The sequence below is a fragment of the Macrotis lagotis genome, chromosome X (assembly GCF_037893015.1).
Source record: "Macrotis lagotis isolate mMagLag1 chromosome X, bilby.v1.9.chrom.fasta, whole genome shotgun sequence".
In the NCBI taxonomy this organism is placed as follows: Eukaryota; Metazoa; Chordata; class Mammalia; order Peramelemorphia; family Peramelidae; genus Macrotis; species Macrotis lagotis.
In genome coordinates, this window is record NC_133666.1 from 248,385,134 (window position 1) to 248,407,633 (window position 22,500).

Consider the following 22,500-nt stretch of genomic DNA (forward strand, 5'->3'; position numbering starts at 1 on the left):
CTTAAATGTATTTTTTGTTTTATAATATATGAAATTTTCTATATTCTAGTTTTCACATATAATTTAAAAGTATGAATATTAAACAAATGGAGAGTGCATACAAAAACAATTTTAATAAGTGTGTACTCAAGAAAGTCTTGAGATGCTACTTTAGCCAATTTTTTAATGAGCCCATTAATAGTGATTTTTGGAGAAGATGGCAGCTTTCAACCCAAAAAGATCACATTGTCTGTTAAGTGGGGGGAAGAGTTCCATAAGTTGTACTCTTCCTCTTGGAAGTCAACTTTAGGTATTACTCCCTGCAGTAGCAGATGTGCGGTCTGAATGGATTATAGATGTTTCTAAAGTCAATCCTACTTTTTAGCCTTGTACTGAGATAGAGGGAGAAAAAGCAATAGTACCCTCCTAAGCAATATGTTATCAGGATTGCTAGGTTGGCTGCAAGATAGTGATGCTGATGTGTGTTAAATGTTTGGGAATACAAGAGTTTCTGTAAAGATGATTATTATTTTGCCTATTTCTTTTCCTTCATACAAAATATACAATTCCTTATTTAAGTATCTTCATGTATAATTGCTGACATTTCCAAAACATAAGTGCTCTTTATATGCATAATTTGATTCTTGTAACAATCAAGTACTGAAGGTATCAATATTTCCTTTTTTTACTGATGAGAAAAATAAGGTTCAGGAAGACTGAGTAACTTGCCCATAGTAACTGCTGTGGCTAAATGTTAGTGTGTCAAAAAGAGAACTAAATCCATACTTACAAATCCATAATATATTGCTTTTGACATAAATGAGTTTGCATTTATTATTTGGAAATTTGCAATGATATTACATACTTCTTCCCATTTGAGTTTTGTAACCACCTAATAAAGAAAATACTATGTATTATATTATTATCCCCATTTTTATGGAAGAAGCAGGATTTGAACCCGTCTTTCCTGACAAACTTCTAAAGATGGCATTTTCCTTCCTATTTACGTCATCAGGAACCATATTATAACCAAATTTTCATAAATAATTGGTGCTTAGAACAAATTTGTTTTAGTCATATACGACTTTTTATGAACCTCTTGGAGTTTCCTTAATAAAGATGGGTGAAGGGGCTTGCCATATCTTTCTCCAGATCATGTTACAGATAAGGAAACTGAGGCAAACAAGGTGAAGAGACTTGCTCAGAGACACACATCTAGAAAGTTCCTGAGTCCGTATTTGAACTTAGTCTTCCTGACTCCAGGCCTGGTGCTCTATTTGACTCCCCTATGGCACAAATAAATAAATTGAAAAATGAAATTACAAGGATGCAATATTGCATTTTATGCACACCTCACAAAACTGCTTCTGTGATGAGACCTTGAAGATCAGTGATAGCAAATATCTAGACCCAGTGCTCAGAGTTTATCAAGGGACCAAGAAATTTCATCTGGTGTAGAAATTAAAAATTTAGATTGAGATTTAGATACTCTTTTTATAAGCCATAAACTTAGTACATTTTATAATCAAATTAGAGATAGTTAAGAGGACACCAGGCTCAGGTGTTGGGTTTTTAGATTCAAGTGTCATAAACTTGATATTCTCAAATAGGGAAACTTCACTTAACACTCCATAACTGTCCAAATGTCCTATCTAGCTTCTTTTTTCATCTGTAATCAGAGAACAATAATAGATATATAAGGGAGCTGTGAGTCCAATTCTCTCATTTAACAAATGGGATACAGTGTCTTGCCAGGGTCACACAGTTATTTTGAGTAAATGGGGTTGGGATGGGGGGAGAAATTGAATACCACTGGAAAAACAGGCTCATAGGTGACTTTGCCAAGGCCATATAGGCAGTTTGTTGATTTGGATGGTTCCCCCTCTGTGGCATTTTGCTTAAAGATCAATGAGCATATATATATATATATATTTACCAGATTCCTCTTTTTATGTAGTGAAATGCTTAAATAAAAAGTTGGATGAACTCTCCTAACAAATCTCACCTATCTTTCGAGGTTTAGCTAAACCTGCCTCTCCTCTATGAAGACGTTTCAGACCTCTCTCTGAAGCTCAGTAATCTCTCCCTTTTGCAAGTCTTTCACTTCTGGGGTGGCTAGGTGGTGCAGTGGATAGAGCACCAGCCCTGGAGTCAGGAGTACCTGGGTTCAAATCCAACCTCAGACACTTAATAATTACCTAGCCGCGTGGCCTTGGACAAGCCACTTAACTCCATCGCATTGCAAAAAACTAAAAAAAAAAAAAAGTCTTTCACTTCTTTGGCAATGGGAATGAGACTCTTCTCACATTGTTCTGGTTTGTGCACTATTAAGTTTGCATTTTCCTATAGGGGTGGCTTCTAAGTTGGAATCACACACATGTACACAGATAATAAAGATTACTGTTGCAATACCTACTTTAATACTTCAAAGATCTGTTAATTTCTTGGATATTGGTACCCCTTCTATAATCCAGATGATAAACTTCCTTGTGATTGAATAGACTGTTGAAGTAAAATTAGTTATACAAAAGTGTAAAGAACTCCAAAGGGATTAATGTTTAAAGCACCTATTGTCCAATAGGCCTAAGTATAACATACAAGAAAAGTAAGGCATAAGTTTCCTTCAAGGAGCTTACAGTATAGTGGGGGGCTTTGGGAAGGTAGAGAATACAGGATATTCATAGATGAGTAAATATATGGTATAAACAAAAAAGAGAAGGGACAGGGCACAAATAGATGGGATAAAGAGGAAGGACCTCTTTAAGAGAGGGTACATGAACCAAGGCTTGAAACATGGGATCCATGGAACATAGATAAAGAAAGAGCATTCCAGACAGGAGGGGATAGAAGGAGCAGGATAGAACTTTTTAAGAGATAGAATGATGTGTGTGTGGAGAACATAAATTAAACAAGTTTGGCTGGAGATAGCAGAAGCCTGTGTCATCAAATCAGTATGGAAGGATAGGTAGGAGTTAGATTTGTCTTTTTTTAACTTTTAAGTTTTTTCAAGGATCTTACTAAAATTAATCTGTTCCTCTCATTGCTTTTCCGACTTCTTCACCTCTGAGAAATTAAAAAAATGTATCTAAAGAATAAATTCATCAAAATTTATCTAGTTTGGCAAAACAAATCCCCACCTTAGTCACATGTCCAAAAAAGTTTATCTTTCTGCATTTTAAATGCATTGTTTCTCAAGCGAGTGGCATATGTGATTAATTCTTTTTCTGGTAAACCAAATAATCCATTTTTTTTTGCAAGGCAATAGGGTCAAGTGGCTTGCCCAAGGCCACACAGCTAGGTAATTATTAAGTGTCTGAGGCCAGATTTGAACTCAGGTACTCCTGACTCCAGGGCCAGTGCTCTATCCACTGCATCACCTAGCTGCCCTAAATAATCCATTCTTAAAAAAAAAAAACAAACCCATGTGTGGTTTATCAATGTGAAGAATTTCTCCATAGTTGCACTTGCACAAATTGTTCTCCTTGTTCTGCTCACTTCTTTCTGTATCAGTTCAAAAATGCCTTCCCACTTCCCTCTAAAACCATTTCATACTTTCAGGCCCAATGATATTTTATTATCTTCACATACCACAATTTACTTAGCCATTCTTCAATAAGATACCCCTTTAATTTCCAAGAGTTATTTTTTTTTTGTCTGATAGATGTGTTTCTTCTTTGACATCTTTGGGATCATATCTATTAGCTGGGTCAAAGTTTGATAGCTTACTGTGCATAGGTCCAAATTGTTTTTTAGAATGGTTGTACTGATTCACATTCATAGTTTGCTAATGTACCTGGTTTCCTGCAGTCCTTCCAATATTCTCCCTTTTCCTCTTTTGTCAAGTTACATCCATGCTAATGAGGCATTAGAATAGGATTTTAAGGGATATTTTAGCTGAATTCGGAGTGTCTCATCACTAGGTTGACAGCAGGGTGAATTTTCTCTGGTTGTAGGGACCCTCATAGGGTAGTTAACCATTACTAGAAGGAATGTCCCTACTAACAAAAATCACTATCCTTGGGCAGTGTGCAGAGAACAGAGTATGGACCTTGGGCATATGTGTATGTTTTTTAGAAGTGGAACAAAGAGAGGGAGAGAAGATGAGCAAGAAATATATCTTTCAGGCAAAATAGATGCTTAGAAATAGTAAAGAATGGAATTAAGGGGAGTATAGAAACATGAAAAAAGGAAGATGGTCAGAGATGGATGTAAAAGAATGGCAAAAGGATGTAGCATTCATGTTGAATGAAAACACTTCAGGAAGAAAGGAGGTGGAAGGGAAGAAAGTAGCTGATCAGATAGTTTCCCTACAGAAAGAGACTAAGTTTGACTGCTTTCAGGAGGCAGTAGCTTTGGGTTAGGTGGTGGAGAATAGCAAAAAGCAGCATGCAACTACCTTTCACACATTTTATTTAGAACTTGAGAGGAATCTTCATATTGCTGAGGGCATATATGGGCTATTTCCTACACTTCTTTGTATTCTCTGTGAGTTCAATAAAAGGATTTTTTCTATAGAGTGTGACAAATAATAATCCACAGATTGACTCCTCTGTCACACTTCAATTTTCTGTTAATTCTGTAAAGCTGGACACTTATGATGCCACATGGCCATCCATATGTTATTATTGAATAAACTGCATATTACAACAACATTTAGATCTTTACTTGCTCTATTTGCTCAGAGGAGTGGTAAAGTACCTTTTTGTTTCATGTTTTAAGATACTCCAATAGATATTACCATTTCTGGTAATAGAAATACTCCTTTCATGGTTCAACTCAATGACTTACTAGATGGGCTTCAATGGTTGTTTTGACCAAAACATATATCACTCTTCAAACTGCCTAGGCCAGTCTATCATGACAGAAGGGCTTCAAGCATGGACTCACTAGCTATTACAAGCTGTAAATGAATTATGCATATGAAAGGTAATTCTTAAAGCTTGTCCCAACAGAACCAAGCTTAAACTGCCATGGAAGTTCAACCAAGAGTCAAGGGTTGAACCTTGACAGAGATGACTTTAGGTTGGACATAGGGAGAAACTTCCTAGTAACTAGTTATCCAAAATTGGAATGGATGTCTTTGAGGAGCACTGGGTTCTTCTTCACTGAGGTCTAAGCAAAATGCAGATGATCACTTGTAAAGTATGATATAGAGTGAATTCTTCTTCTTGATGAACAATGAGGTCCCTCTCAAATGGCAGATTCTGACTGATGCATTCTGACTCCCCCTCTCCTCACTTCCTACATGACAAAAACAGTAAATAAACTTATCATATTGTTTCATGTGAGACCTCCATGATCACAGAGCTAAAAATAGCTCATGAGGAAAAAAGGGATATGTATATTCAATTATCCTATTTAACCATAGTACTTAAGTTTTTTTAAATTAAAGCCTATTTATTACATGACCGAGGGTAAATGCGATCAAGACATGCAATAAATTTAAATTTTCCAAACTATGTACAGCAGTTTATATATTGCATGAGTGCAAATGAAAATACATTTTAATTTCTTATTTTCAGATTATTAAATTATATTTCTTTTTCATACAAAAGCACACAGTTAATTTATAAAATGGCATCCAAGTGGATGATGATTGTTCTGCATTCTGTACTCCCATTTAGACTCTTAAAAAAAATGTAGGTCAAAAAAATCTTATCTTAAAAAGAAAATCAAAGTGGGAAAACTGGACAAAATTGTAGGCATACTGATGCAAAAATTCTTGTTTAATCAGGGTAGCAAGTTGTAGCAGTAAAAACCCTGAAGAAATATTAGATTGGCTATTTTGTTGTCTATGAGTACCCTGTTAATTGGAAAATGGCTAGTTTTTTGAGATCATTTCATCTTATTTCAATATGTCATTTCATAGGTTTAACTGATTACAACATGGAACATGCATAATTGTACTTCCAAAAAGAATCAATGGAAACCATTATTTAGGTATGCATCTTGAAAAGATTTACAGTGACTTGGCTTTTATCTCTTCATTTTCCATTTCCAGCAGAGCCTAAATAATACACACAAATTCAGATGAACACTTTATTACAATTTTCTAAATGAAAATATTAAGTTCAGTACTTAGTTTTTAGCTTCTGATTTTCACTCATACCTCTAAGATTCAAATTAATACACTTGGATTCTAAGATCAAGCACCATACACACATTCATTCTCTCTCTCTCTCTCTCTCTCTCTCTCTTTATTAAGAATTATAAATGGGAATAGCCAGAGGTATAGTACACAGTATCTTTATTATAACAATTTTGGGATCTTCTTCAATCTTTTTAAAAATGATTTTTCAAGTCAAAAAAGAAAAAAAACCTTATTTTTGTTCTTGTAATGAGATGGAAAATATACTATCGTAGTTCTTTAACATTGGTGTCTATAAAATCTCATTAAGTGAACATTAAAATATAAAAATATAGCTAGACTTTGGGCTTTAACTTTGGCTAACAACTCTGTGAAATAATTTAAAGATAATCACGAAATATGAGAAAGTCAAATGAATTCTGGGCAAAGAATTCTGAATCACTTTTCTTCAAAAGAAATCTGCTGTTGAATACTTCAAATATCATACATATTAAAAAATCTTTCAATCTCATTAAGCTACTGTATTACGTGTCAAATTCAAACATATGAGGCATACTATCAGTTAAATACAGACTTTAAATTAAAAATAAGCAATCACAATTATTATACTTTTCTTATTAAAAATTGAGGTCTCATTAAAACACCTCTTTTTCCCCAAAATATAGGAAAAAAAGGAATGTTGTAGGTTCAATTTTAAAATTTGAAAAGAATTTATTTGTCAAATTGTGTGTTACCTTTCAAACACTGATTTAAAAATCCAAAATAAGAAAGCTTTGGAAAATAGGAATAATAATAGAAATACCAAATGAAGTATAATTATAGTGCTACTTGGGAGTATCATGTAAGAGAAAATACAGTACTTCAGAGTGATAGATGACCTGAAACTTAGGACAACTATAGTTCTCTTTCCTTAGACTGATTTCTTTTATTTCTTTAACAGGATAACTTACATTCTGGTTTGTACTCTCCACTGTATGTTAATCTGAATGTTTAAAGAATCTTCCAAGTCTATTCTATTTCTCTTAAACTATATGTTCCAATGATCTTCAATTAAAAATTTTTTTTTCTCTTCTCTTTCTCTCAGATCTAAACTGATCTATTAAAAGGTTAGTTTCTTTGCAGTTTTTTGGAATTATTTTGGTGGGTATGGGGAGGATTGGAAGATGGGCCAGAGATTGGAGGAGAAAGAATTAGCACAAAGTTTAGGTCAATCACTGAGGTAAACAAATCAACTAATTAAGATATAACTAATTTGCAATTGGAGAGTCCATTGAGAAAAGGGTTTAAAAAGAAAGACTTCCAGACTGGGGAACAATTTTAATTTAAAAGGGCAAGCTGCTAAACAGTAGTTTCTGCTAATATATATCAGTCTGATGAAAAAAATTTCAAAATGGTCTTGATGTGTTTTTCATACAATTTAATTCTGATGTTATTTCTGAAATCCATGTATATGTGAATAATAAGTTTCATCCTAAAGAATTTCAGTTGGACCTACTTGGCTCAATATAACAACCTGAAGTACAATTTAAAGAGTTTATTCAGCAGTGATCACAGATCTTGTGTTGAAATCTTGGGAATTGTTATTCTGTGAATTGACTGTTTTGGAACGGATAGTTTTGTTCAGCCACACAAAGTTTCTAAAAAAAAAAATTAACAATTATTTTCTTTTTGACATTGGCCAAGGGTTGGAAGAGGTTTTCTTTTAATAACAAAATCCTGCTGGCTCTCTTGCTTATTGAACAGTTTTAGAATGAATGGACTACAGAATAGGTGCTGATTGGATACCCAGGAAAAAGCAAAGTCATTATATATATGCTATTTTATTCATTCTTTACCATTCAGAAAATCTGAAGACAGTAGTCAACAGCAAATGATTACAACCCAAGGAGATTCACTGAACAACAGTATTTTGCAGATGTTCTATTATTCTCTTACTTAATTTCAGATGTCTTCACTATCCTATGCCTATCTGGGATTCTTTCTCTTAAATTTTCTGCTTATTGGTGAAGGCAAACTGATATCCAATGAACTCGAATTATTCAACACTTATTCACCAGAACTAGAAAAAGTCAAGGAAAAAGGGTAGATGTGTCAGGGGAGAATATACAGCACGTGGATTCAAGAGTTTAGATAACTGACAGTAAAATATATGTTCTTTGGTTAGCAAACCGAAAAAAAGGGGGCGAGCCCAGCACACATGCAAGAGACACAGGAGCATTCTAAAGCAGGAGACAAGAATGTCAAGAGTGTGTTCTCCCCCACTGCCAGATGGAAGGTCTATTATTATAAATGAAAGGCAGCAGTAGTGGATGCCAGGCACTTTTGTTGTGTGCCAGATTCTGAGGTCCAGATGTAAGCAGGTTACCCCTGGGACAGGACAGGCTTCAGCTCCCGCAGCAGAATAGAACCAATCACCGTTTTCTCAGTGTTTATGATGAGCTGTGCTGTAGAGCCTTCCTTCAGCTCCACTGTGACTAGCATCAGTGACCCACTGTGCACAGTTTTAGCTGCAAATCTGGAGGAAAAAAGTGAAGAGATCTTCATGAGGAGGAGGAAGAAAGAAGACAGAACATTGTTCCTAAAGTCAAATGAGTTTAACAGAACTTCCACCCACTCCCTTTGCCACACCCCCGTAAATGAAATAATTTAAGAACAATATCCCTCCTGCTAAAAAACCTAAACCTAAGTATTTTTCAGAAAATTAATAAACTGTACAACATCCTGTCTCCAAAGCCTTCAATTTTAGTTTGTCCAGTGTTCATGAAAGTGAAGACTTGAATTATTTATGGGTATAAATGTGAAGCTGCATGTCAATAGTCCCTCATTTTATAAAGTATTTTGGGTGGCATTTAAATATTTTAATTCATTTGATAGTTAATCCATTGCCTAGGATCCAGTCACTTAGAGCACACCATTCTATTTTCCTGTTACTTTCTGTCCACAAAGCCATCTTTCCAAGAGTTTGAATTTTAAAAGTCTGAGTAATTGAAATGGAAACTATGAGTAGTTGGAGGGTATGCAGAGGGAAAAAAAACCAAACTTTTCTTCATACATGCAGAGGGGAGAAAAAACTTTTCTACATACAGTGAAAATGTTTCCTTTGAAAATGTTCATATTTGCAACAATGAGTCCAGTCAAGCTGAAAGATTCAAATTCACTCTCTAGGGATGACGAAATGAAACCAAGTGAAAACAACCAATGATGTTCTTCCCTTTGTTGTACTTTCAGAACATTAGATCCCCCCTTTTTTCCTTTTGAACATAAGAGAGGAAACTTAAGGACTAATACTCTATTGCTACATTCCAAGACACCAACAACCACTAATTACATGGAATTAAAAGCAAAACTAGCCTTTTAAGCACTGCAATTGACTGAAAAGCCATTTTGAACACAATGAACTTCTGTCAATCCTGCTAATTCATTCTGCATGCACAGCCAAGCCCCAGAGACAGGAAGGAAGAGGATAGCAACTACCTAGTCCTCCATAAGGGACAAACCACCCTTCTTTTTTGCTTTTTTTGGTGGGGGATGGGGGGGTGGAGTGGGGAAGGAAAGCATGACAAACTAGAGCACAACAAAGTTGCTGCACATGAGCTTTTGAAAACACTAACAAGTGTAGAGCAGGTCTGTAACCTGCTGTGACCCCACTTTTCAGGGCCAATCCCCTTTCCCCTTTCTGAATGACACGTGTCTGAATCAGAGCCATCTGCCTCAATTTGCGCAACATCTTCAGTCACAATAGGACCCAGTTAGCCCTGACAACAGCACACAATACAAAAAAATAAAACTGCTGGGCTGCTAGCATGCTGTGGGCTATTCAGGAGCAAACCAACTGGTCAGTGTCTCATGTCTGACAATTAGCATGGGCCTTGCACAGAGCCTACTGGGGTCCTCAGGGATCTGTTTAATTACCATCAACATAAAAGAGGGAGTTTATCAGGAGACACTCAAAAAAACTTCACTCCAGACTTAATTAAAATATTAGCCACTTAAGCAGGAAGCAGATTCTCTTTAAATGAGAAGTAATTTCTTTTTTCATTTTTTTTTAAAAATCACATCAAAATCTCAGAACACATTACATTTATTTTTTGGGGGAAAGTTTAACAGGCCATTTTTGGCCCTAAATATAATCATGAAGGACAGTGTCCCAACAATAATTAGAATAATGCAACAAAAGGAAAACAAATATACTAATTTTGCTAAACTGAAAATATTATCAACATTCTTTTAAATTATTTTTTTAAATGTTAGTTAATAATAGGTTATTAACAAGATATGGAAAAATAAACCTTTAACCATTTATCTATCAAATGAATTGAAAACATTTCCTTATATACTAAAACATACTGGGTATTTGTAAAGGATATCAAAAAGAACAAAGTTTTTCCTACTATGAGAAGTAACTGAAAGTTGTCAGTTGAAGGACAGAAAAATATATGTCTGTATGTATATAAAATACATCATATAGCTGTATAGATTTATGAAGGTCTAATACACTTTTAACTTGCTTTTTATCAAACTGAGTCTCAAGAGATTAGGCAATGTGTGCTCAATTTCCATTCTGAGGGTCCATATCTCTTAAATAACCTTTCTTCTACGAGGCTTATCATAGGCCTAAGAGATTTCTTTTGTCCAAAACTCTGAGGTATTTCTGGTCCCAGGAAAATCTCATTTGTGTCAAATTAGGTTACCAGAAGCTAGCTAATCACTTGAGCATCCTGTTTATTACAGTTATTTTTGTCTATAAACTTAAGTTATTCTATCCATAATATAAAGCCTCTTATTTCTCCAGTTGATTCTGACAGGTTTATAATTATGTAAACAATAGTCTTATTAGTCCCTTTATTTACTTAGCACTTGTGTCATGGGACCACAAGGAAACAAATTATGTCTGAATAGGAACACAAAAGCCCCATAGTTTTCAGGTTTAGTGCTGTATAGCCCTAAGGCACATTTTTACTTCTTTTCTATTAAAAACTTAAAGTGGTAGAGAGCCAATGTTATGATAATGCAAAATTCATCAGAGACATGTCAATTTTGGTGTCAGTATGTTTATACAGATTAAAATTAGTTCCTTGTACATGTTCCTTAAATCCTATTACCACCAAATTCTCAAAATGCTCTAACAAATAAGGACATGAAAGAGAGGAGGTATGTATTTGCTCTGCAATGGAAACATGTTAAACAAATCATTTTGGCAAGAGTGCTGCTAGCTGTATAAAAGCAACTGTGTTTTTAACAAGGTCTCTATGTTCTAGTGGGCACCGGTGTTGGAAGCACTGCTTTAAAGAAGACTAGAAGATCAGATGTTCTGACATTCTCATTTCACAGTTCAAAAAAGATGTATTTAATTGGAACACAGTGTGATTTGTTTTGGATTGTAGAAAGCAAATGTGCATTCTCCACCCCGCCCCCAACTTAATGTTAGGGAACCATAGGCCAGACCATAGTCCAAACTGACTGTCACAAGAGTATCATTTTAGAAGTATTTCTAAATAAGTTCTTACAAGCAAAATAACTCACTGGCACCTATTATGCATCTACAGAAAGTAACAGTCAACATCATTAGAACATTTAGGTTGTACTTGGCTTTAAACATACTCATACTATGATATTTTTCCTCTTAGTAGGTGACTAATTCCATACTGAGTCAACATTGTTTTGCTTCTCATGCTTACTGAACGTGCATTTTTCTTTAATCACATACACCAATTTTCTTCTTTGATAACCGTCACCATCTTAAAAACCTTTATCAGGTTTTCTTTTTAAAGAATACCAGCAAATTTCCAGCCCTTGATTTGACCCTTTTCCTAATCAAAATCTAGACTCAACTTTTTCTTTTCTTTATATAAAGAAAAGCATGCTTTTTTTCCCCAATGAGTTGTACAATGGATGTGCAATGCTGAGCTGTTGTAATGGAGTTCTTGTGATACAGGGAGGGTCTACTAGGAGACCAACCAACCTCAAAAAACAGTAACAGTGTAAATGAGAACAAATAAGTGGGCTGACAGTTAAAAATGTATTGTCTATTTAAGATGGGTTCTATCTTATTAAGAGGTATTTTTCATCATTTTTCAAATCATTCCTTACCAGATAGTAGTTTCTTAATATTACTCCATGAAAACTAGGGTTGGTTTTAGCTCTAGGGGCCCTTATAGATCACTCCAACTCCTCTTATATGGATAGAAAAAACTGAGTACCAGATTTGACTTGTCCAAGATTATGCAAGTTATCTGTTGTGAGGATATAGTTTTATTTCACCTTCCAGATGGATATCCGATAGATGATACTAAGCTTTTGATTAATGCTTTAGAGCATATAAAATATTACTAGGATTTTAAAAACAGAAGGAAATAAACTGACTATTAGGTTCCAAATAACATGTGCTTTAATTTCCTGAAAAGTTCTTCTACCATAATTAACAATTAGGATAAACAAAACCAAACAAATATCAACAAATGATACCAATAGTATCTAAAACATATTCCCTTAATACACTTAAAATATATTTTCTCTAGAAACTATTTGGGGACTCCAACCAAGTCCCCTTAGTTTGAATGAATGAAATCATCTTGTATCTAGATATTTACATTAAAATAATCTTTAAAATATGTGTCTCAGAAGCTGAATGAATTTTCCAGGATATTCAAAAACAGAATTAAAAACAAAACAAAACAAAACCCCAAAACACAGAACAGCATTTGCTAGTGTTGATGCAAACATCTCTAAGACATGCTTTTTCTTCTCTTGGGTAGCCTTCCTGGTCCCTGATTTTTCTATTCTGAGTTCAATTTTCTCCTGTTTTCTGTTCTACTGGTTACCAGAAGCTGTGACAATGGCCCACTCAGGCTAAAACTTTTTTTCCCTACCTTGTACATGAAGCCTTCAATTACTGCCTGCTGAAGCAGACAGAATCCTATTAGTAAGAAAGACGATCACAAGATGCAATGCCCAGCCCTCGCTGTACAAAAATAATTAGTTCAAAGTTGACAAATGTGTAATGAAGTTGCACAATGCTTGTATGTAAGAAATCTTGGTTTGAATTAGTTTCCTACTTCCAAATACCAGAATTAATTACTATAGGACCCTATTTTACAAAAAGCTGAAATGAAACAAAAATTTAGAAATTGTTAACTATTGTATTAATTTTATTTAGCACATCACAGTATCAATCCAGAAAATATTTTGAACAGGGAGAAAAATCTATTAACTACATATTTTTAAAAGCTGGAAGTAAAATTACATTTTAAGAAACAATACTAGGGTGCTTAATTAAAAAGTTTAAATTTAATTCAAATTCATAAATGTCAACGTCTACATTTTAAAACTTTCAAAATTAATTCTCTGATACCTAGATACAATACTATCAGACAAAAAATAATCTTTCCCTGGCTATTTTCTATTCTGAATTTTAGAGATCTAAATATATTCTATACTCTAACTAGTTTTTATTCAATGACATATTCTCTTTCTTCCATACAGTAAACTTGATTTATTTCCCAAACCCAGAGAGTGGGAAGAAGGAAAAAACTTTTTTCCCCTCTTGGGGGGGGGGGGGAAGGGAAGAGGTACAGACTGATGAGAGTGTGGGAAAGAGATTTATAAACAAAAGGTTTAAACCTCCTCTCACCATGCCTTAAACCATAATTCTTAAACCTTTATCTTCTGCTTAGATTCTTGTTTTTTTTTAAATAATGAATATAGGAGAAAAAAGGAATAAGGATACACTTCCTGCATTTTTAAAAGTCTTATTTATAAATTTCAGCAGTCACAAAACAGAATGCCTCACAAAAGGAAAAATTAAGAACATTTTAATTTTAAAGTTTTCTTTCTGATTTGATCAGTTTTTCAAAATATCCAATAATTCCATCTGGTCAACAATTAACTTTGAGGTCCCAGTTTGATTTTTCAAAAAAAATGATGCCTAGGTATTATAGTCCAAAGCAGTCAGATACAAAAGCAGTGCTGTCCTCTAGTGGACAACCACCACCTTCTGAAAGAATCATCAATTTTGATTAACTTCAAGTCTAAACAGCTTCTACAAACCTTTAACCTTATTTTAGAATCAAAATCAATCAGAAACTACAAATGAAGGTTCCCTGGAAGATGAAATGTGTGCCAAAACTTATGGAGTTAGGATCTGGAGACACCAAATATTTAGTGATAGACAATAAAATATATCGCGAGGGGTTACTTCAAATAGTCGAACTTTTACATCTTTTGAAGGTACAAGAAACTATATACAAGATATGATAAGTTATAATAAACTATATGCAACTGTGCTAAAATGGGGCTGGTTTAGCAGAACAATCCACCGATTTGAATGATATGGTTCTTTTAAGATAGAAAAATAATTAAATATTGTATTTAGGGAGTTTATTTAATAAGGACTACCAAACAGTATTTTATGGCAATTAATGGCTATATGAATGAACTAACCAAGCTCATTTTGAACACTACCTTACTAAAGGTCACTGTCACTGTTGCTATTCAAAGTCTGGAGGAAAAAAAACACCCAGATACCTTTTTAATGTGTTAAGTTAAAAGTTGGATGGCATGTTGCCATGGATACACTGTTCCATTTATAGGACTTGGCTTTCTCCTAATAGCTAATGACCAGAGTGGTAATAACAAATCTATTCCACTAACATTATATGTATCCACAAATTAAGAATATTGCTTCTATTTCACAAACACAAATATCTGTACGATTAACAAGGGAAAAGAAAAATATGGTCACATCAAGAGTATAAAAGGAATACAAAGTACTGATTAAAAGGAATAATGATGATGTTTCTGTAGTATTAATTCAATAAATTAAGAAGTAACATGAAATCAGATAAGAGCAAAGGTTTTCACTCATGAAGTCTATTTTTTTTAAAGGTATGACCAACTATCATTGGGCAGCAGCACAAATAATTAGCAGTTCTAATCAAGAAATGTGAACCTTGGCATTCTCTCTGGCTGAGTTTGGATTGGTTTAGACTAGTAATGAGAAGAAATCAGTAAACCATATATCAGAATCCCCAAGGAAGCATACTGACTTAGAAAACCACATATTAACATTATCTATATTGTATTGTATTATTTACTTTGTTAAATATTCCCCAATCACATTTTAATCTGGTTCACATTAACTAGAGAATTTTGGGGACCACATATGTGGGTAGCATATTTGACACTTCTGAGTTAGACAATTCCAAGACTGAAATTTTTTATTGGTTCTAGTCACAGGTTATTATTTTAAAATTAAACTCTATGGAAAGACAAAGCCTTAATGTACTGCTATAATGAACAATAATGTACTACCTTGTTTCAGCTCTTAGCTATCCTGGAGTCAAGATCGAAAAAGTTGTAAGTTTTTAATCTGTTACATTTCTTAATCTGACTCCTACAAAAAGAATAATATAAGGGGAAATGTTGCATATATATATAGTAGTGATCTTTTGTTTTTATAATTCAAAGTCTGTTTATGCAGTCTACAGATTATTCTGCTGCTTTTGGTCATTTCAATTTTCATTAAAACCCTTACCAGAGAATAAGCTAATAAGCTAAATAAAAGATTAAACTCTCACCAGTTTATTTTGTTACTAATTAGTAACTTGGATAAAAGGCAAGATAGAAAAGAAGTTGAAATAAGCAATAACGAGAGAGAGAATTTTCTGAAATCTCAGCTCTTTCATCAATGGAGAGCTTCCATCTGGACATGGAGTTCCTGTAAGCACTTCATTCTTTTTCCTGAAATGAATTTAATATTTCAAAAAAAATCCACACACATGTTGACCCCAAAAGTTACTTCTCTAAAGATACTCCCTACCAGCACCAGTTTTTTAGTGGTTCCTCTCTCCCCCGCCTTGCTCCCAGAACAAACCCCCAAATAAGAGTTAAAAAATTCATTTCCTATTAACCTCGAAAAGACACAACTAGAACCTGACATATTAATTTATTCTATGCTTTGCATACTTTTTAATTTACTTCTGTCAGTTTAACTGTGTTAATGTTGCCTAAGATTATAAGCTTATAAAGAGCTGAGGATATCTGTACATTTTCTTTGTACAGTACTACCACAGAAAAGGGCTTAATAAATGCTTTTTGATGAGGAGCTTTCCATGTCCACATACTTTCCATGTCCACATACTGCTGATTTCCCCTTTTATAACTGCGTTTCTGTATTGTGTCCTTGCACTAATAGTCTTTAGTATAATTTAATAGCAGAATTTTCAAACAGCAAATCTGAGTCAAAGATTTTCAAAGCATAATATTTTGATGATCACTCTAAATGGACTCATTTTTAAAAGCAAAACTAAATGTCATGACAGAAGAATTATATGGAATAGGTAGTAATTTCATAACCAAAATAATTTTCTCAATTGATCTGTTCCTTTAATAAGTAACTATATAGGACTTATTGGCTGCTTTTAAAAATAAAATGCAGAAAAACATATATGTAATTGCTCTTTTTCCTCCTTTTTAGCAAGACTATTTTGTAGGGGCGGCTAGGTGGTATAGTGGATAAAGCACCAGCCTTGGAGTCAGGAGTACCTGGGTTCAAATCTGACCTCAGACAATTAATAATTACCTAGCTGTGTGGCCTTGGGCAAGCCACTTAACCCCAGTTGCCTTGCAAAAAAAAAAAAACCTAAAAAAAAAAGACTTTTGTAGTGGTGCTATGGAATTTCATTTTATTTATGTTTAGGTTTGATAACTTAATTAAATTTTAATTTCACTTCTTGAGAGCTTTCTCCCTAATAGGAAAAATGGATGATTTTCTTATTAATTGAAACAAGAATTTAGCTGTTTTTTAATACAAAATACATCAAAAAACTTAAAAAGCATCAAACTATGTTATTTGGTTTGTATTTAATGCTATTCTTTAATGCTATTCATCCCAAAGTTCTACATTCCAATGGCAAACAACAGGAATTTTATTCCATAATGCCAGTCTATAGATGAATGTGGGTCTGTGTGTACAAATATGGCATGTATGTACAATGGATTGGATCAATAAGTTCAATGGAATAGGGATCTACAGATGGGGACATTCCCTCTATCCAATGTAGGTTAGAATTTGCTTGGTCACATGAAGAATTGCTTTAGGGGCAGCTAAATGGCACTGTGGATAGAGCACTGGTCCTGAAGTCAAGAGGACCTGAGTTCAAATCTGACCTCAGACACTTAATAATTGCATAGCTGAAGGCATGGCTAGGTGGCACGGTGGATAGAGCACCAACTCTGGAGTGCAAATCCGGTCTCAGACACTTAATTACCTAGTTGTGCGATCTTGGGCAAGCCACTTAACCCCATTGTCTTGCAAAAAAAAAATAATTGTGGAGCTGGGTGACCTTTGGCAAATCACTTAACCCCATTGCCTTAAATAAATAAAATTTTTAAAAAGCAGGAGACTTGCTTTGGACCTAAATGCTTATGTGACTCATTCACAGGGTCAATACAGCCAAAAAATGTCTGAGGCAGGTCTTCTTGACTCCAAAATTGATTCTCTCTTCATCATGCCAGACTGCTTCTCACACATTCAATATATTATAAATTGCAGGGAATTTCCCCAAAAGCAAATAAGGTTTTCATGCTGAGCATATGAATACCTGGTATATATAATACTTAAATGATTAAAAATGTGAAAGTGCCTTTGTTACATAATTATTCTTTACAAAATACTATTAATGCTTTAACAAAAAAGGAATTTAGTGGCTAAGATGAGATTTAAATTCTGCCTCAGACACTTCCTAGCTGTACAACCCTGGGAAAATTACTTAATTTTCCTTCATCTTCAGTTTTCTCATCTGTAAAATTAAGAAAAAATAAGAGAGCCTTCCTGATACATTTGTTGAAAGGATCAAATATGATAATATTTGAATAACTTTTTATAAACCTTAAAAGTGCTACATAAATGTGAGTTATTACTGAGAGGAGAGGAACCTGTGATTTCACTGGTCCTGGGAATTCCTGGTTAAGGGAAATCTTTCTTAGTACAGGTCAGCACCTCCTCCCTAATTTAAAGTTTTCAATTTACAATCTTATATGGTGTGGATAGTGCATTAGCCTCAAAGTCAGGGAGACACTTTTGGCTATAAGACCCTGGGCAATTCTTCTGGCAAGTAAGAGCTACAAGTAAAAATGAAGTAATATTTATTAATAAAGTAATATTAATATTACAATGTGAAAACACATTGTAAAAGAACTTAGAGGAATTTGTATTTTAGCATTTAAAGTTAAATATCATATAAATTCACAACAACAAACTCAGTCCAATATGGACATGTAATATAAAGAACAGCATTTTTAAAAATAGCAACATATACATTAAAGGAACCAACTGAAAGTTTCTGTTAGTTATTAATGTAAAAAGTCATTTTAACTTAAATAAAATGAATACTATCTGTGCCTATTTTATTCTAAACACATAGTGCTTTTGATACAAAAGAGAAAGACAAATCATGTATGGAAAACAATGCTCTCTAATATTTTTATGGGATCAATACATGAAGGAATCTGTGCTTCCTGTTCTTTCTTATGAGGCTCCCTCAATCTTAGTACTCTAGATATATTTGTAAAATGCAAAGATTAGGAACAAAAATGTAACTCAAGACTCCCCCAGTTAATTTCTGACTGCCTGTCTCTCTAGTATTCACTTGGGAGGTTTATCTCTCAACCTCATGGACAGCCACATCTAAGCAGTGATGACAGAGCAGACCAAGGCACGGTCTGCACTATCACTGTTCTTAGTAGAGGAGCAAAAAGATTGCTTGAGTGCACATTTCTGATGACATTTTAAAATCAAACAGAAATGATTCCTAGATTGTGATTGTTTTATATTAGCTATGCATGCCTTTTTTCATTAGAATGCATAATTTAGGCAATTGTTATCATGGCATTAATCATTTAAACTTTACTGTAATAATGCCAAATGACAGATAAACTGAGGAATTGTACAAGTGGATGTTTGACAATTGCAACACTCTGGACTTGGCTCTTGGCATGTCTGTCACTGAGTAGCTGTGTCACCGTGAGCAAGTCCCTTAACTTCCCCTAGTTTGTTTCTCAGATATAACAGAGAAATAGCAATACTTCTAATTATTCTGCAGATCCTAACTAGAAGGGATCAGACAGTATAAAGCCTTGGTAAGAACAGCATGGAATTTCATTTTTACTTGTCAAGTAAAAAATATCAGCTCTGGTCATATATGCTTTGGCATTTTAACGATTTATGTTATTTGTATTAAGAGGGGCACACAAATCAAACATAATAGCATCTGCTCTCTACAGATGCTGGAGATAATGGAGACTACAAAAACAAAAAAAAACTTACTGCACATATTTCATTTTCCTTCTATATTTGGAAGAGTAGAGCTAGCTGTAAATGAAGAAAATACTTATCTCTGGCTCTTCTGAGAAGGATTAATTATTGTTTTAAAGGCTCATCTGGTTCTCATTATAGAACTACCTAATAGATAGGACTGTATCTATAAGAGTACAGATAAGACCATTTTTTGAATTATGGCATTTTTAATTTTCCATAGTGTCTTATCTATTTTTTCTTTTTTTACAATCCTGTTAAACAGGTAACCTCATTTGGCAAAAGGAAACTGAGACAGAAGTGCTGAACATATTAACCATGAACACCAGACAGTTTTATGGCTGGGACCTGAGTTTCTAGTTCTTTTGCAAGGTAGTCATGGATTGTGATTTCATGTCATTGGATTTAGAACTGGAAAGAACCTTAGAAATCATCCAGCCCAATCTTTTTATTTTGTAGATGAGGGAACTAAATTGCAAAAAAGTTGAGTGACTTGCCCATAACTGTATAAGGAGTAAACTCAGGTGCTCTGAGTCGAGAGTCGAGAGCTCTTCTCATTAAACCATACTGCCACTTCTCTGGGTGGAGGTGTTGGACTAACTCCTTTTCAGCCTTAAAATTTCATGTTCACTCATGAAACCAAATCTATGACACCTGACTGCTAGGCAACAGAAGTAAAAGGAGGGACATTAGAAGCAAACAGAAACAAGAATAGGCCTGGTTCTCTTTGCTTCCAGGCAAGCATTCTTTCTATAATGACCCCTAGTCCCTGGGATGATTCATTGAGAGATTTTGAGGTCTGAAAAGTCTTCACATTTTGGGCTCTATCTTAACCTTGAAGTAGCCTTTGAAGAAAACCAGAATTATAAAGAAAGGAAACTCAGAGTTGGAACTGGTATTCTCTCTATTCACCTCTTTCCTTATGTATAATAAGTCCAGTTTCAAGGTCTTCAAAGGTTGTTTTATTGGAAATATATTAACTAAGTCAATAATAAATTAAATTCAGTGGATTCTTAATATCATTATTCAAAGGAGAGGGAAGACTGTGTAGTTTACCAGGAGTCAGAAAATTGCCTAACAGTAAAATTTTGGGCAGATCACTTAACTTTCTGAGCCTTGGCTCCCTTGCCTGTAAAATGGCAAGTAAAATTATTGTACTTACCTTGCCATCAAAATAAATAATGATTTTCATCATCTACAATCCTATAAAAATGTTTTTTTGTTGTTCATTCATTTTGGCTGTGTCCAACTCTTCATGTAAAGGGTGAGATATTGTTCACCTCTTAGTAAGGACTAATAACAATGTACTAAGGATGCTGCGATGTAGGCAAACTTAATGTAAGTTGTTAATTTTAAGGTCAAAGAAGCATAAAAAAATCAGGATAAGACGGGAGCTCAGAGGTTATTTAGATCAAATAGTACTTAATCAGGAACTCCTTCCATTATACATTTTGACCAGGGGTCATCCAGTCTTTGTTTGGAGACCTTTAGTAAGAAGCAGCTCATTCTACTTCTGAATAGCTCCAAAGATGGCATTTTTGGGTTGTCATATGCTAGATCCAAGCATTTGAGATACTGATACTACCATAAAAAAGACAAAACTATACCTGTGAAATATCATTTTCAAAAGATAAATATGAATCAAGGATTTTATATTTATGTGTGTGTATATATATATATAGATATACACACACACATATTTATCATATAGTTTATTAGTGAAAAAAAAATTACCTATGTATGTTATCTTGTCCAGAAGGGACTGTACCTAGGTTGGCTACATTTACAATCTTCTGAAGTATCACAGGGGGAGTAGAATTCTGTGGTGAAGCAATGATTGTAGTCGATGTTTCATTCATTCCTGTCAGTATTCCTGTAATATTAAAAAGAAGATCTGCTATAAGCTCATATCTTCATGCAAACCACATTTGAAAAAAAACCATTGCCGCCCAGACGGTGTTTTTGAAGTTACTTTTATTAATAAAGCAATTCCTCAGAACATATGCTATAAGTTAAATTCATGATAATTAAAAAATGAACTGCTACTATTCCTAAATAATTAAATATTCCCATCACAGGAAGAATGTGTGGAAATATTATTTCCTGATGCAGTCAAAGCAATTTTTCTCCCTTAATGGATTTGCTCAAGTACTAAAGGATAAAATGGCAGAAATACAAAGATGAAATCTCAATTTCAGTTCTTTTAAAAATATAATCAATTAATCTCAGACTACATAAACAAGCTTTTTCCTTCTTAGCTTATAAATATTCATTCAAACATTTTATTGAGATACATTAGTTGAGGGCAAATCATAGTGGAATCTAGAATTATGAGCAGCCATTATCTGAGGACTATTTGTCCTCATGAACTAAGAATGATCAAAGTTACCTTATCAATGATTCACTTGATTACCACCTGGTTTGTAAAAAGATACATGCAGACAAGCTACACCTGATGACAGCATTTGACTAACTCATGGCACTACAATCAAACAATTACAACCGACCCATGGCACTATAATCAAACAATTACAACTTCAGCTACAAATCTGGGGCAAAAACGCTAAGCAGAAAATGAAAGAGGATCTAAGTTTCCAAAAAAACACACAATACTATTTTATATTTTAGAAAGGCAATTAAATTAATAAAAATCTTGAACAAAAGAAAACGGGGTTAACACAAAGCATGCCATCAATTTTGGAAAATTTTATATCAAATTATTTAGTGAACAAACATAACATAATGCAGAATACTTGCTACATCACTGTCATTTAGTATCTAGGTTAAAAATAAAACCTCAGTAACACTTATAATCCACGAGCCACACTTACCACTGCATTTAAGTCAAAAATCTGGGAAAGTTTTAAACATATGTGATGATTTACAATGTTCACAGAAATGATAATTTGATTTGAAGCATTTTCCTTAAAAAAAAGTTCTGTATTTTTATAAATGAGTGTTTTTTTCTGTATTAAACTTATGCCAAAAAGAAAAGGAAATAGACCCCTGTAATTAGCAGTTGGAAGATACTAAAGGCTACCATCATCATCTGATTTATGCAGCAAAACATCCAATCCAATTACCCAACTTGGAGAAAAGAGAAGCTTTAACCATTATCAAA

The 22,500-nt window shown here is 34.0% G+C and overlaps 1 protein-coding gene across 6 annotated transcripts in view; it reads right to left on the minus strand.

The window, feature by feature from the left end:
• Positions 1–5,584: 5,584 nt before the first annotated feature.
• Positions 5,585–22,500, minus strand: part of AP3B1 (adaptor related protein complex 3 subunit beta 1) — a 374,259-nt gene continuing 357,343 nt past the window's right edge. For 2 of the 6 annotated variants that reach the window (XM_074204379.1, XM_074204375.1), the window contains exons 26-27: positions 21,114–21,252; positions 5,586–8,582 (exon numbers count right to left, since the gene is read on the minus strand). In XM_074204379.1, the coding sequence (XP_074060480.1) occupies positions 8,429–8,582; positions 21,114–21,252 (293 nt within the window). In that variant the 3' untranslated portion in view covers positions 5,586–8,428. The other 4 variants (XM_074204377.1, XM_074204376.1, XM_074204381.1 and 1 more) reach the window with 3 other exon arrangements.